Source organism: Podarcis raffonei, chromosome 4 (genome assembly GCF_027172205.1).
Source record: "Podarcis raffonei isolate rPodRaf1 chromosome 4, rPodRaf1.pri, whole genome shotgun sequence".
Classification (NCBI taxonomy): domain Eukaryota; kingdom Metazoa; phylum Chordata; class Lepidosauria; order Squamata; family Lacertidae; genus Podarcis; species Podarcis raffonei.
In genome coordinates, this window is record NC_070605.1 from 98,300,257 (window position 1) to 98,317,755 (window position 17,499).

Genomic DNA, 17,499 nt, shown 5'->3' on the forward strand with positions numbered 1-17,499 from the left:
CTACTGACATTCACCCACCCAGAAATGGTTGGCAACGGAGGAATTAAGAGGAGGAACTCTGTTTCTATGATTACAGATTGATCATAGAATAACGCACCTGGAATCTGGCTTTGGTTACCGAGCAAGCTAATACGAGAAGAAGCAAATGAAAGGCAAGAGCAAAAAGACACAGCACAAATGTGTGGTTTTCATTGGGCAAGCTGGAAAACATAGGTGTGGTTTAGCACTGACTTAACTACACCTGCTCTGGGCCAGCTGCTTGAGTCATGCACCGAAAGCTACAGGGAGACTCTGCAGTTCGTGTCCTCACTTTTTTGTTTAAATTACATGTGTACTTATGACAGCGTCTGGCTGGTCCACGTTAAACCCCGTCATCCAAAGTGGCCAAAGAATTTCTGCCCGTACATTCCAAAAGATACCTAGTAAAAATAGCACCCAGGAAGGGAAACAGAATGCAAATATACATGTCTATGATTGTGACATAAGCAATCCAAAGCTTTTAAAGTGCCTGCTCTTCGGCTAGGAGCTTCAAGAATAGTGTAATGGGAGGAAAGAGATATCTGAAAGCAATAGCAAGGGAGAACTTCCAGTGAAATATACCAACAGTGTCAACCCTTCCTATGAAAAATGGCACATACTGTTGTTTCATCCACCATCAAGCTGGTTAAAAATGGAATTGCTGTGTAGGATCATTAAGGGGCAACATCAAGAGTCACCAATCTTTTTGGATTTTGAGGCAGCGCTGGGGGCACCAGTCACAAAACATCTGTCAAGGGTGGCATGGCATAACACAAAATTAGAAAAAGTACAATTGCAGTGAAGTTTTCCCATAATTTTATCTTCATATGAGAAAAGGTTTAACCTGTTGAATTTCTGCCTAGGAAATGAGACAGATGCAGGAAAAGTGTACTAGAAGGGATGTGAAAACAGCAGCTCTTGGGGGCCACAGGGATTCCTGTAGCCTTGGTGTCCAAATGTCTTACCATTTGCAGCTCTGATTTCCTTCACTAGGTTTAATAAACAGATAAAGCTACAGGCTTTAAAAAATAGTTCAAAATCTGGGGCTCTGAGTTGGCAACCTCTGGGCTAGACCCTTAAGTGTTAATAACTCAGGGTTTAATGATTTAACACAAATAATACTAGATACTCAGGATTTTACTTAGCAGCACTAGATATTTGATTTCACATTCATTTCGCCTCATTAGAGCAGTGTATTCTTCAATATATTTGCATCATTTGCCCGATTACTAAGTGGCAACTGGGAAGTTAACTGAGCGCCTTGATCAACAACCCTGGATTCTTTTACTTTGCACCAATCTAGTCTATAATCCGCTAGAACCTTGTACTACAGTTACTGACTGGGGTGTAGCTGCACTGGGCCCAGTACTGGTAAGGGAACCACAACCTGACTTCATGGGTTTTTAACCCTTCTAAAACCAACTTCTTTTAGCCAATGAGCAATGTCAGAGCTGTGAGTGATGAATGCTACAGATAACTTTAAATGATCTAGGAATCTGTTTCTCCAAGCAATGGAAAGGGGCTTCATTCTGAAGCTGCGCCCATTCCTAGCCCCAATTTCCCCTGGTACAGAGGTGAATATTGTCCAATAAAATAATTGATCAATGTGTAGTTACGGCCTGGCAATAGCACACCCACCTGAAAGAAAAGGCAGCAACAAAGACAAGACCTCCTGCTCTAACACAGGATTAATTTCATGCCCTCATGTGGCGATCACACAGGGTCCCCGGACGTTTCACCGTCTATTGATCCCTGTGCCACCACTTGATTTCTCGCTGCCACCACCCAGGCCCTGCCTGGTACAATACTGAGTCCAGTCAGGGTTAAATTGGAACATAAACTTCTGTTTATTTATTGCAGTTTAACAAGCTTGTGGTTTCATAAACGGTATCAGTCAATTACAATCATGGGGTGCCTATCCAGACCTATAACATCCGCTACCTGCTCTCACTCCCTAAACCACCTCTCAGATATTTACTTGTCTTCCTAGCTCCTAACTGTTCCTGACTCAACTTATTTCACTACACTAACTCAACCTCCCCACAGACTCTATCCCAATTCACTCCCACTCCAACCAACCTCCCAACAAACTCCTCCCTTCACCCCTCCCAGAGCTGGTTTTATAGTCCCTCTGACTCCACCCCCCTGGGTTCTGATTGGGTAACTTGTTTAACTAATTCACCTCCAACACTCTCATATGTTAATGTCACACCCCAGCCCCCCCCGAATTACTCTGCTTTGAACTTATAAAATCAAATAAAATGCAAATAAAAACCATCATTATAATACCGTATGTTTGGGGGAGAGAGGGGGAGAAATGGCTGTGGTGGGTAAATCATGGGTTACATCATTTGTGCAAAGCAGCTCAGTGTTGCTATACTAATAATGTTTTGCCGGCCCAGGGTGGGGCCCTAAATGTATATGACAACCTTGCAGTGCAGACCGATGTTGTCATCAAGACTCTTGGCATATTGGGACTTCCCCCTCCCTCCCTCTTTCTCTTTCTTTCTTTCTTTCTTTTTCTTTCTTTGGGAAATGCAGCTGCAAATGCAGCATGTGATTAACTTATTTCGTCCTATGGGGGGTGAGGGAGGAAAATGGGTGTATTCTTGCAGTGGGCTGTTCCTGATCATATAAACACAAAAAGGGGTATTCATGTCAAAGACTCAAGTCCCTTTTGTTAACAAAAAAGAAGGGGTTGGGGAATGAGCAGTTGTCTGACCTGTGCAGATAACACTGTTGTAGTTATCAGTAGGAGGATGAATAACCACAACAATGCTTTTCAATTATACTGCTTGCTTTTTAACAGTTTACTCTTGAATTTACCCAAGTATGGGCATCTGAATCTTGCTATAAATATTAAATGCCTTTTGATCTCCCGCCGCACCTGCTCAGCCCCAACCACGATGTGAAATACCGTGCCTGATCTTCCACTGAGTGTGGTATTGCCAGCCTAAGATCAAACTGATGAAAGACATACAGTAAGGGTGCAGAATCTCTGGTAGTTTTCCACAAGCCATGCCCACCTGCCTCAAACTTGATGTCATACATTATGTGTGGGGCAGCTGCCAGAATACAATCAGGAGCCTGAAAAGTATGGCTTTGGCTTATCACCCATCAGCTAGCATGTTCCCTGCAGGGACTCACTTGTGCAGCCAGCGCCTGCAGAAAGTAGACTTCAGCATTACCAGCCATCAGCTGATGGGCGGTAGAGCCAAGCCAGCTGGATCGGCTGCATGAGCAAGTCACTTTAAAGCACCACACAAGGCCTCAAAGCACTCAATCATTGCGACGCCAGTTGGGTGGCCCTGCCCACATGTCAAGTTTGGCCTACAAGGCTAGGATCTCACAAGGATCTGACGTGTGGAGCCCAAAAGGCTCACTACCCCTGACTTAGTGTAACCTACCTGGTTTGCAACTCATGAAACTTGAGTTCTTTGCACTGCTTAGAGTTAGCACTTGGGGAGAACAGTGCTCTTCTAGCTCTAACAGCCAGGTGGTAGGCAGAAATAGAATGGGTTAAAGTATTTTGTACTATGAAACTATAACTGAGAAAAGCCTCACCTCTTCACATTCTTATTACAGTGGATGCTCGGGTTACGAACGTGATCCGTGCGGGATGCACGTTCACAACCCGCAGCAGCACATCTGCGCACACACGGGTTGCAATTTGGCGCTTCTGTGCATGCGCGACCGCCGAAACCCGGAAGCAACCCATTCCGGTACTTTCGGGTTTCGGCGGTCTGTAACCTGAAGAAACGCAACCTGAAGCATCTGTAACCCGATGTATGACTGTACTTGTGAGAAGTTTATCTTTGGGGCCCTGTGAAAGACGACATATATTTGCATATAATGCAAAACCTATGCAAAACTGTGCTCTCTTCTGTAAATTGGGTGAAGGGGCTGATCCGCATTCAGTCTACTCAGCCCAGAAAATCCTGCTGGTAAAGAGGAGACTGGAAGGAGATATTATAGCCCTCTCCAAGCTTGTTTTCATCTGCTCCAGAGGCTAGGACCCAAACTGATAGATTCAAGTTACAAGAAGGGAGATTCCGGCTAAACAACAGGAAGAACGTTCTGACAGCAGAACACACTTCCACAAGAGGTGGCAGACTCTCCTTCCTTGGAGGTTTTTAAGCAGAGGTTGGGTGGCCTTCTCATGTATGATCTAGTTGAGATTCCTGAATTGCAGGGGGTTGGACTAGATGTCCCTCGGGGTCCCTTCCAACTCTAGGATTCTGTGCACACAGAGCTACTACTGTCACCTTTCCCCCACAATATTTCAAGATATCCCTCCATGGTTTTCCTACATTGTTAATGCTGACTCCCCAACACACAGAATTATTATTTACCAAGACCTACAATTTCACTCTTGTGTGCTTGTATAATTGCATACATGACTGCCAAAAGCTGTATTTCTCCACCCATTCCAATTATTGAATTGCAGAGTCCAGAAAAGAAGGGCACAAGCGGATGAAGGGGGATTATTGCAGCAGCCAGATTTACCCAGGATAGGCTCCTTGTGATTTTAAGAGAAAAGTCATCCTTCAAATTATGGGACAACTTGTTTTGATTCTATCCAAGTATACACTGGTTACATTAAAACCAACTTAAATCCTCAAGAGAGAGCGTAGAACTATTATGTAGGAAACAAAGTTTAAAACCCTTGGCTTCCTGTTAATTCTATCTGGGCAGAACCCTCCCAGCTCTTCAGTATATTTGCTTTCTTTATTGTTTAAACAAATACTTATGAGGGGAGTCATACGTTCTCCTTATGTAACAAATATAAATTCCAACATGCACACCCCAAAGTACCAACATTGCATTATTCGGCTGAGACAAACAGCTTTTACGTAGTATCAGAAATACAAGTTATGGCACATCTTTAACATTCAACCAGAGAGGCGGGGTGGGTGGGAGGTTAGGTTTGAAGAGGAAGCCTAAACTAAATTAGAACACTTAGTTTATGATGCAAAAACTACAGGAGTTTCTCCAGGCCATAGGAAGATTCAATCTTCCAACACATATTTTGGACTGTTTTCTACCATTATTTACATGCCTGCCACTCCGGTTTATGTACTATTCAAACCAGTGTTACGCAAGCAAAACCAGAATTAGATTTAATGAGTATGAATTAATTAGCGTGAAATATATGCACAGAGTCTAGGAGTCCAAAGGTTGGTGTCAGATATACACACATCCTTACTCAATGACTTTCAGTGTTTATTTTGACCACCTTAAGTTGCATTAGAAAGATTTTTGTTTAATTCCTTTAATACCTCACAAAACTTAAACAGCAAGGGAACGTAAGGGATTGGGCATACCAAGAGCTACGTAAGTAGAATCTAATGAATCATGACATTGTAAGAACATTGTATTACTATACCCATCAGTATTAGAAGCGAATATGCCAATTCAAATATTTAGTAACAAAGCCTGTATTTATCAGTGAATGTGAAACAGCAAAGACCACTCCACCTTCTAAGACAAATTCTAAAAACCATAGTTTATAAGTACATTAACACTCTCAACTTTTCATTTTAAAAAAATCAAAGTCATGTGCCTCAAAGTTTTCTTAGTTATGAACTGTTGTCCAGAGTTATGTAGAATCCCCCACTGCCCCAGAATTTTGGCATCCCTTCCTTTTAAAACATTTCACTCACATAACACAACACACACATCTTTTTTCTACTCTTGGCTGAGTGAAGGAGGTCATTCTAAGGACCTAAACACGAGCTTCAATACCAAATCAGAAGGGTCTAGTAATATTTATGTTAAGACTGGAGATTCAAAAAGATAAAGCAAAAAAGGGTGCTTAAACGGCTACATTCACACATGATGCTAAACCATGGTTTAACATTGCAAAGAAAAGCAGGAAAGAACTACCTCACCTCTCCTTCATTGTCACAAGGATAACTTTGGCAGAGTTTAAGGATACCCAGATTAGCACTACAGTTAAACCAGGTTCTGTAGTTTGTTTGTCTGTCTGTCTGTCTGTCTGTCTGTCTGTTTAAATCTGGTTAGTTTAACAAGCTAGCTTCATAACCTATGATTTGAAGTTGGCTTGTTAAGTAACTGGCCAGAATTAATTTTACAACACAATGTTTGGTTTTTGTATAACAAGGCAGGTTTCATGGAAAGGAAGATTAACTCTACCAATGTCCCTGCTTCTAGCTGTACAAGAGGACTGAGGAACCAAAGCATCTTTTAGTGTCCCATGTGAATTTTTAAAAATCCCATCTTCAATTGATTTTTATTATTATTCTGTTTTGTTTTCAGCAGACAACCTGTTTTCAGCTCAACCTGAAGCTGGGGACTCTAACAATCTGTAAGATTTCTTGTGGAAGCCTTTGATAGAGATCAGATGGACTAGAATATGGGCAGCCACAGCAGCTGTGCCGTTCGCAACACCATGTTCAGTCTAGAAGGAAAATCAGACTATTCCCCACCACACACGTGTACAGACAGTTTACAACAGCAGTTTTTACTTAAAAATGGCACTGACGGTCTTCTCCCTATGAATATGTTCTGGGGGTAAATGAATTGGTGAATGTTATGGTGCCGTAAAGTAATTGGGAATCTGATTTACCGTGTCTGACATATTAATTAAGTAATCTACACTGCGCCCGGTTAATTTTACAAAGGTGATCTCAGATTCCAATAGCCAAAAGTATTTGCACTGGAATATTTACAGAGCAATCCTATGGAGGCTGAGAAGGGGGAAGAATTCCTTTGAGGCAAAACCACCAGTTCGAAAACCCTGCCAGCTTACGCCAGTCAAGGCAGAAGAAGGGGGCATGGGGAGGGGGGGAGGGGCTTGTTCATTTTTCTCCTGCCACAAATGACTGCAGTGGGAGGGGAGAGAGTAAACCACAGCAGCTTCCAGCCAAGGTTTGGTTTGAAGGGAGAGAACAAGGCATAAGCCTGAGTTCAGAAGTCATGGCAAGCCAGACACTGGCTTGTTTCCCCAATGATGTGGGAACAGGCACACAGCAATAGGTTCTGCCCATCATGCTGCTCACTCAAGTTAAACCAAGGTTTGTTTCTAACTATGTTTCAATGTGATGTGCAAACAAGGGTGCCGGTACTAATTTCATAAAATGCAGTTTGAACAATACTCGGAGTCAAGAGTGGATTTCATGCTCTTTATTCAGCTCATAGTGGTGAGGAGGAATGGAAGTTCCTCCAGAATGTCTGTTTTATATACCATAGATTCCGGCGTATAAGACGACTTTTTAACCCCGAAAAAGAGGTTGAAAAGTCGGGGGTCGTCTTATACGCCGGGTATGGGCAGTGCAGAGCAGCAGCAGCCGCCGGTGGGCTCTGCTCCGTGTCGCAAGAAAGCTGCCCAGCACATTAGGCGACTGGGCTTATAAGATGAACCCCCAAATTGCAGCTGCCAATTTGAGGGGTTGTCTAATACGCCCAGTTGCCTAATACGCCAGAATCTATCGTACTTTATTTACACAATGGGCCCCATGTGATTGGCTAATTGCAGGATTCACCTGTAGGCCAATCAGGTTGCAGATTTACTTCCATCTGGAGCTGGATTGGGTGGCTCCTGTGGACCAATCAGACTGCTGCATTCTGGACACTATTGTTCTAGGACCAATCAGACTGCTGCATTTTGGACCCTATTGTTCTAGGACCAATCAGACTGCTGCCTTTTGGATCCTATTCAACTCAGTACATAACACAGTTCTAGAAACAGAAACTCTCCCAACTTCCTATCACAACTCACTTTGCAATTCACTTTCCTGCAAGATCTCCAAAGTGTTTTTGTGCATACCCAACAGTACAAAAAATAGTTTATGCTTTTCCGAGTTGTTACACTGCTATGTCATTATCTTCAATCAAGTGTACAGTTCCTATTAATTTGCTTTCAAAATAATGCTTATATGCACGAGTTCACATTCCCCATCCCCCACCCCTAGTCTATACTTTCCCTACCTGTCCTTATTACCGATGAGCCAAAACTGGTGTGTGTGGATTTCACATAAGTCAGTGCCCCCCACAAAGGACACTGTCCACTTTTTGCTCTTTTTGCAGGTCGTAATCAGATTGGTACTCTTGCCTTTCTATGCTGTTCTGGTGAGCAGTTTTCTGCCAGCACACCATGCGAAGACAAATGTTTCTGCCCAGTTGCTTTGTCGGCAAGAGGCCAATAGTCATTCCTCTCCCCCTTCAAGAGCTGTGACTTTCGTATACACATGATTGGCTCCATACTGGCATGGTCCCAATTGGCTGGGATCAGAAAGTGAAGCAGTTGCCCTAATTATAAAGAAGAGGCACTGGTGCAGTGCTGTAGTAGATTACAACCAGGACACAGACAGATGCAACAAGGAAGTGTATAGTAGCAGCAGTGGCTACTAACACCCCACCTTTTCTGCAAGGGGCTCATGGTGGTGTAAATACAGACCTCCTCCTTCCCATGTTACCCTCGCAACAGCTCTGTGAGGAAGTTCAGGCTGAGAGTGAGGGCATGGCCTTTAAAAGCACACCTTCTGCACCAAAAACTTTCAGTGGTTGAGAAAAAAAATGCAGGGTAACACTAAGTCTGAACAGTGTTTCCTTTTTGAAATTGCTGCTTAAAATAATAATAATAATAAACCTTCATTCATTAGAAAGTATGTTCAGTCTAGAGGCAAGTCTCAGAAAGGGCAATAGAAACAAAGTTCCAAGGAGAATTTCCTGGACCAAAAAAATCCACCTGCAGAAAACAGGGATTAGGGCAGTTTATATGCTTCGAACATTAATATTTCTGTGCCAGCATAACTCAACTTTTCACAATGGCCATGCCCCAAATTTTACAGCAGTTGTGGACTAAAACATAGTGATCATTTTCAAACATTGGAGCACATAATAAATAAATAAAAAGTCTAAGGAAGAAAATAAAAAATTCTCATGATTTGGAATTACCTGAACTACTGCCACTTTTGTATTGTGTGTGTGTGTGCTTTTACCTCCCTTCAACTCCTATGGATCATAAATAATCAAAATTGTGAGGGATACTTCCAGACTACAATCTCAAGATCTGCAGAGTTATAAAATGAGCTTTTTCATACATAGGGAATTTATCATGTTGGGCCATAAAAGCTTATGCATTCTACAATTACAGTGGTACCTTGTTTTGCGACTGGGATCCGTTCCGGAGCCCTGGCCGCTGACCGAAAAGGACGCTGGGCAAAGCGCCACATCTGCGCACGCAGAGCGGTTTGAGCTTCTGTGCATGCGCAAGCGGCGAACCCAAGTAACCTGTTCCGGTACTTCCGGCTTTGCCGCGGACGTTCAATGGAATGGGCACTCAACCAGGCGGATGCTAGACGAGGTACCACTGTAATTCAGTTCCATGCTTGGAGGTGCATGTAGTTAACCAAGTCAGAGCTGCACATTGGTACTCACACCCCGTTTATTAGAAACAACACAACAAATAGCTGGCTTTGGTTTTTGCATTCAGAGAGCAAAAAGCCTTTGTGACTAAGTATTCATCACACATGCATTAGTATTACTAATTATCTTCATGGTGCATGGAGAGAAACAGGCGGCTGGTCACATGAGTGGGAAGCCCAGAATTCCCAGACACTAATCTCAGCTGACTGTGACATTCTATCTATGTAAAAAGGAGAAGGACCAAATTTGCTTTTCTCCAGGCTGCACTAAAGATTGATGCAACTTTGATAGAGAAGGCCTAACTAGACCACTGTGTGGTAGCAAGTTTAGCAGTGCACATAATTTTTACCTGAGCAAAGGGGAGGCCAGGGGAGCCTGCGTGTAAAATGTGCAACTAAACCGTAACTCTCCTCCCACATTTTCTGCCTTCTTTTGCAGCCAGCTTCCCCTAATCTGTTGCATCTAAAGCCAGCAGAGTTATTGCAAGGGTATAGTTTATAAACTCAAAATCTCCCTCTCTTTCTCTTGCACATGCACAAATCACATTTCTCCTACTGTAGACACAGTTATAGTATTTGGGATGGTAAACCTCATGTGAAGGCAAAGTCCAACACTTCAAAGCAATATAAAATAGGGAGTAAATCTCAAAGTCCAGACAGTACATTTAAATCTTTACACTGTCTTTAAAAAGTAGCTCACGATGACAACATCACAAAGCCAACATGTCTGGGGCACACTTTCACACTATGCATAACTCTTTGCCCATCCACATGATTAAAAATGGAGAATTACACAAACCAAGCATACAAAGCATATAAAAGACACATAATTCCTCCTTTACTTGGTGCTGAACTGGGCACATACATTTTATATAGTGAAGAGGGATGCAAAGCATTTCATATTAAGTTACATATCAGGGCAATCGGCTCTACTCATCGGGCAAAGGGAGCCGCATACTTCTTTCACCAGTTCAGCCACTTACGGTACTTACTATTTCCTAATGACCCTTGGCAAACCTGCTTTTGATCTGGCTTCAGCTGCCTCTCTCAGTTACAGGGGCTGCACAGCTGACAAATACAGAAAGATTGATCCCTGGGCTAAGTGAACACACTGCAGGAAACAGAGACACCCCCTTCCATCAGATGGAAGGATTTGGGAGAAAGACCTGCAAACCTTAGGTACCACTGTGCCAAGATGAAAGTTCCCTCCCAGTCTGATTTAGGGAAAAGTAGGGACGCGGGTGGCGCTGTGGGTAAAACCTCAGTGCCTAGGACTTGCTGATCGCAAGGTCGGCGGTTCGAATCCCCACGGCGGGGTGAGCTCCCGTCGTTCGGTCCCAGCTCCTGCCCACCTAGCAGTTCGAAAGCACCCCTAAGTGCAAGTAGATAAATAGGTACCGCTTTATAGCGGGAAGGTAAACGGCGTTTCCGTGTGCGGCGCTGGTGCTGGCTCGCCAGATGCCGCTTAGTCACGCTGGCCACGTGACCCGGAAGTGTCTCCGGACAGCGCTGGCTCCCGGCCTCTTAAGCGAGATGAGCGTGCAACCCTAGAGTCGGACACGACTGGCCCGTACGGGCAGGGGTACCTTTACCTTTTACTAAAGATCAGAAGGTTGGTGGTTTGAATCCCCGTGATGGGATGAGCGCCCGTTGCTCGGTTCCTGCTTCTGCCAACCTAGCAGTTCGAAAGCACGTCAAAGTGCAAGTAGATAAATAGGTACCGCTCTGGTGGGAAGGTAAATGGCGTTTCTGTGTGCTGCTCTGGTTCACCAGAAGCGGCTTAGTCATGCTGGCCACATGACCCGGAAGCTGTACGCCGGCTCCCTCAGCCAGTAAAGCGAGATGAGCGCCACAACCCCAGAGTCGTTCCCGACTGGACCTAACGGTCAGGGGTCCCTTTATCTTTACTAAAGATACAAAACGTCTGTGCTTATCACCCTTTTAAAACCAGGGTTTTAGAATAGTTAAGACAGTGACAGAGATGACAAAACATAAAAAATGCAAACCATTTTGTGACCTCCTGTGGTGAAAAGTGATCTGTATTGGAATTGAGTGAATAATGAATAAATTTACAAAATGTTGCCATGGGGGGCAGGGGGAGAGAGATATATGCAGTAGTTAGAAGGATCTTGCTTAATTTCAACGGTTATAGAAACATATAGGACTAGAATGAATGGGCTTCAGGTTTTCCTGCACTGCAGGGTATTGGAGTAGATGACACTCTGGGTCCTTCCGACTTTACAATTCCCCAATTCTAAATTTATTGACAGCAACAACAGTGTGACAATGGAACCAGTTACCTAGAAGGGGTGGTGGACTCTATCTCACTCAAGATTTTCAAGCAGAGGATGTGCAGCTATCTATTGGAGATATTTCAGCATGGAATTTCTTGAAACTGAGGCAGGAGGTTGAACTAGAGGGCCTCAAAAGACTTATCCAACTCTTCTGATGGGTTACTGACATTTAGACATTAGTGCTGTGTAACACAACTACTCCCAACCTTGTGAACCAAACGTATTTTGGGTTACAATCATCCCTGACCATTTCCCATGCTGACTATAGCTGATGGGAGTTGTAGCTCAAAACACCTGGAACGTACTGGGATCAGGAAGGCTGATGTATGATCTGGGTTGATTTTTTAAAAATATCTCTATGTCTTCAGTTTAATAGTTTTCTGTTGGTGCCTTCCCTGGCTCCTTTCCTTCCCCTAGAACCTACTTCCTCTTGGGATACAAGCAGAAAGAGCCCAAGAAAGTCTCACATAAGGGTACTGGTAAAAGTGTTTTGGAATAAGGGATGAGCTGAGATCTGTACTTCAGCGGGCCTTAAAGGTAAAGGGACCATTAGGTCCAGTTGCGGACGACTCTGGGGTTGCGGCGCTCATCTCACTTTACTGGCCGAGGGAGCCGGCGTACAGTTTCCAGGTCATGTGGCCAGCATGACTAAGCCACTTCTGGCGAACCAGAACAGCGCACGGAAATGCTGCTTACCTCCCCGCCGGAGTGGTACCTATTTATCTACTTGCACTTTGACATGCTTTCGAGCTGCTAGGTTGGCAGGAGCTGGGACCGAACAATGGGAGCTCACCCTGTCGTGGGGATTTGAATTGCCAACCTTCTGATTGGCAAGCCCTAGGCTCTGTGGTTTAGACCACAGCACCACCTGCGTCCCTTTAGCAGGCCTTAGTTTTGTAATAACAAAAGTTTGTAATATGACCTAAGAATGCCAGAATATGGCATTGGGAGAAGACAACTTTATGGAGATATTGGCAACTACGAATGCCTGAATATATACAAGGCTACCACCTATGATTCCCTTAGTTTCTTTAGAGGGTCTCAGGTGCAAGGTAAAGGATTTCAATGTGAATTGAAGTAGAGCAGTTTAACTCTCAAGGTATCATATTATCTGAAAACATAACAGGTGCAGAGATTCATTTGAAGCTTGGAGGTTTCTTTCAGTCCATTAAACCTTTTCTGCATTTGCTTCCTGTGAACAGGCTGCTACAGATACTTGCTTTTATCGCTATAAACTTCAGAACACACATCACTCTGTAGAACGGCACAGTCTTCTGCAGTATGTGCTTCTGTTGACACTTGGTAGTTTTGTTAACAGAGGGGAAGGTTGACAAACAGCAGTGATGGCACATCACACAAACACTCACTTGTCAAACCAGAGTTGGAGAAGAAATACAGGCTAAAAGTTGCCTGAATCTAGACAGCTGCCCAGGAAGTGTAAAGGGCAGAGCAAATGTTGCACATTCCTCATCCGCCCATTGCCAGGGTTGCCAACGCATTGCCTCCTACACTGAAGCCAGGAGTACATTTACTAAGAATTCAGCTTGAAAACATTGCCCTGATGCTCAAAAATGCTACACCCACTAGAAACTATTTGCTCTGGCTTAACTGGTTTGTGGTTCAGACCTGCTGTGGCTCCAGCTGCAATTCCAGCAGTAAGCAGGAAACACAATACAGAACAATCTCTTAACAGGGCAGGCAAAAGTATGCTTACCCTTTATGGCATCAATGACCTTTGAACGCCTTAGCTCCGCTGCTGTGTTTAATCATCCACAAATACCATTTGTTGACTTGTTTGTGCTTCCACGGCGAACATTATCCCCAACAGCTCAGGACACACCCACATTCAGCAAGTGTGCACAATAGCACTACAGAGGAAAGTTCATGTAAAGTTTTCAACTGTCTAGCACAGGGACAGAAAACCCTTCCTGTTGTAAAGGACCATGCTGCCATTTATAAATTTGTTTGTGGGCTGCATGGAACATATACTGCACTAACAAAACACTCAGAGATACAAGCTTCAGCACATACAGTATAGAGAAAAGAAAATATGTACAGCAGGGGGTGGGAGGAGACATCTCAGTTGCAGAAGCCAAATATGGCCCCATTTGATCTTCAGGACATTCCCCCATCACACACAGCCAGCCCATAATACTTCCCTCACTGGCAACCCACCCACCTTTCAGCTGGTTGGATTGTGTCTTTGAATTTTGATAATGCATCTTGTTGGGATGGAAGATAGAGAGATGTGTGCAGAAACTAGACACACAGTGATACAGAGGTAATTCGTTGCTCTGTTCATTTTTGCCTGCTCATGGGCCCTTGCCCAGAAGAAGTGTGGCCCTTGCATTGCCCTCACTCCTGATGTACACGGACATATGCTTACATTTTTCCTCTGCTTGTCAATTCTATACAATGCTAAGTCACAGCAGACTATCTATCCAACCAAGCTGGGACTGTGTGTACTTGTGTAGCTAACTAACACAATCACAATGCTTGTTTTGCTGCAGAAGTTTGGTTCCATGTCCTCATGCATTATTGTGGGGTTTTTTTAATGGCAAGGACTACTTCTTTCACCTGCGAGGGGCTTTTACTTTGCCCTAGATATGCATACTTCAGAACATATTATCTGTCTTTTAGTTTAGCTTCCTTGACTGCCACCCCACCCCAGCAACACACTCTTAGTTTTCCTATGGAAATGCTTGCTTCACAAGTCGATTCACATCTTATTTGCAGCTTAAGAAGCCCAGCTTTCACTGCATGCTTTTTTTATGTAAAGAGCATCACACAGATGGAATTTGCTAATTGGAATGCTGCCCTTCCTGCAGTACACAATGCCCGATTCAAAACGTTCAATCGCTCCCCAAACATTTTCAAGAGAAATAACATTCAAATGTGCTTAGTGACGAACAGTACTGTGAAGAATGCTATGGGTTCTGTTCTAAAAATAATCCTACCTACCATGCCCAATGCATTAAAATACTACTTCACCTGAGGGAACTCACCTCTTCTTTGTTTTGTTTTAAAAATAATTTATTACCTATAAACATTTTGGTCAGCAACTCACGTTGCAACTGGTGAGATATTTTTAACACATCTAAAAAGGCTGGCTATCAATACCTCCCTTCTCCCAAACATCTTCCAGTAGGTGAAGAGCTGTGTCTTGGTACAGCCCCTCTCATTATACAACACGGATGCGCACCTTAAGATACCAAGGCTTCCCCCTGCACTGCACTTATGCCATCAGCAATAAAGTTGCTCTCTAGTTCTCCTCATCTTCTGAGGACCACGCTAGATGCTGCATAGACATCTATGATGGATCTGCCCAAACATGCTTTTCTTTGGTAAGCAGCAGCCATAGGGAATGAGCATTTGGATAACAGCTACACAGATTGGATGAGGAGCAATTTTACCCTTTCTTCAGTGGTAATCTGCCATAAAATGTCTATTTTGGTTCAGTATCACTCTCCCTGCTACGGAAGGGTTAAATGTTGACTCACTGCGCAAGGGAATGTGGTGTAAAAATATATTTACCTGTATCCCCCAGGGGGGAAATAGCTAATGTGTCCAACATAGGAAGTGTTAAGAGCCCCTAGACCTGAAGTTGCTTATCCCTATTAAAAATACATTTTCTGTTTCAAATGGTGCAATGAAACAAACTAATCTGCTGTTTCAAAATATAATTCATTTGCTTAGCAACGGCAGGAGAGTTTGTTAAATTTAAATGAATACCATCATTGGAGGAAAGATAGGGGATCATGGTGGGAGTGAATAAAACACTAGATAAGTTACTTTAAAACTTGACCCAGATGTTGCATATGGAGGCAGGAAGTAAAGAGAGAGAGACGACTATCCTTTTAAAGGCAACATTAGTAACGCTTAGTAATTGTGTTGGTATGAAGAATGAGATGAAACCCAATTCAAGGAAAATATTGCTGTACATTACTAGGCTTGGCATAGCTTTACCAATATCAATACATTAAGAACATGTTGTGAACATCTAGTAAGTTTATACTATAACATGCAGACAACAACAAGGGGGGAGCCAGATGTTGTTGGACTACAATTCCCATCATCCCTGACCTCCTGCCATACTGGGGCTGATGAGAGGGCACAAATGGCCAGTGCTGCACCCAAACCTTATATTAATATCACCTCTAAAAATCCAATTTGCCAATGCTAATTTGAACAAACAAAATCCAGAAAGCAAAACTGACAATGCAAAAATATTCTTTACGACTTACCAGACCAGCTATTGGTGTTGACAGACGATTAATCTTTCTAATGATGCCAGGTTTGATCTTGTTAATTAGACTAGAAAAGAATGAGAGTTAACCAGGTTTTATAATGCAATTTTACTCTAGAGCTAAACATAAGCATTAAAATTACAAAGTACTGCTCCTCTCATTTAAATTATACGAATCAATTAAACAGATGACAACTGCCTTTGCCTCAGCTTTTCTACTGATAAAAAATATAACATATGCATGTGTACACGTAAGTATCAAAAGACTGGGAAATGTAAAACAAAGAAACAAAAATCTTTAAGCATGGGAAAATACATACTAAACAAATACAATGTACGGTAGTTACACAAAATATTGCTGTTCGTACCATGAAGCTGCATGCATAGACAAGAATCTTTTCTGTTTTGTTTTGTGCAACCTGCTATTTTTTAAAAAAAGTTGTTTCAAACTTTCTACCTTCAGGGAACCCTTGGATTTACCCGCCAAGGAATCCCCCCTGTGCATTGCGAGAGTTTGGGAGTGTCTTAGAGCTGATGGTTCACAAGAACTGCTGACCAGACCTTTCGCTGGCCTCACCACAGCTTCAACTGCACAGAGAATGCAACCATCACATTGTAAGAAGAGACTAGTGAACGGGACGGTTGGGGTTGTCTTTTAGAGAGGCTTATGCACCATTTTCAATTTTGGGAATTCATGAATTTCAGTTCATTGGGAATAGCCTCTAATAAGCTTCTGGGGAACTCTTGTGCTCCTCATTTAGAAAAGTTGTACTGACCAAGCAAGGACCAGTTCCCTTACCCAGACAGAACAAAAGGAAACACCGCCCATGTAAGATAAGACTACACTTTGCTACGAAGAAGAGGGGGGAAAGTATTAGTCATCACTCCCATCATTACTACAGAGAAGGACAAACAAATGTGACTTGGAACAAAGTTGTTCAGTACACTCTTGTAGCATATGCATCACAGCCAATTTACACAACTGGGAGATTCATCATACACTTAAAAAGCAGGTCCAACTAGAGCACTGACCAGTTCAACATACAAAACTGGAGCTGAAATGAACGCTGGGCTTAGTCCAGCTGGCAGCAGCTACAGTTACACAGTGTTATGTGAACAGGCAGCACCCAAGTCTCCCCAAAGCAGATTTTTAACAAGGCAGAACTCAATCAATATTCTGCCTCCAGTTTTGACAGTCCTAACAGAGTGGTTCACACAGGCAAGTAGCTCACAACTGCTTACTTGCCAAGGTTTTGTGGACTAACTCTACTGAAAGGCGTTAAGATAAATCACACATGCATGTCATCACTTGATGTGATGGTTGTCAGGTGGTGAGCTGTATGTGTGAACCAGCCCCACCAAGAATGAGGCATGGACTCCAAAGGTCTTAATTTAGGAAGATTCATTATGACCAAGTTGAAAAATTGCCTATAAATACAGTATCTGAAGCAAAATAAAACTTCAGAAACAGTAACAGCTCTGTCTCCCACAAGCCTGGTGCCCTAGATCGCCGTAATTGAAGGTCTTCCATTTATATACAACAGCATGCCAA

General features: G+C 43.2%; 1 protein-coding gene across 14 annotated transcripts in view; it reads right to left on the minus strand.

Moving 5' to 3' along the window:
• Positions 1 to 17,499, minus strand: part of LMO7 (LIM domain 7) — a 146,012-nt gene that overhangs the window by 79,182 nt on the left and 49,331 nt on the right. For all 14 annotated transcript variants that reach the window (XM_053384650.1, XM_053384640.1, XM_053384648.1 and 11 more), the window contains one exon: positions 15,946 to 16,015. Coding sequence is in view for 13 of the 14 variants with exons in the window: in XM_053384640.1 (XP_053240615.1) it covers positions 15,946 to 16,015 (70 nt within the window). In the remaining variant the exon portion in view is untranslated. The remainder of the gene's footprint in view (positions 1 to 15,945; positions 16,016 to 17,499) is intronic.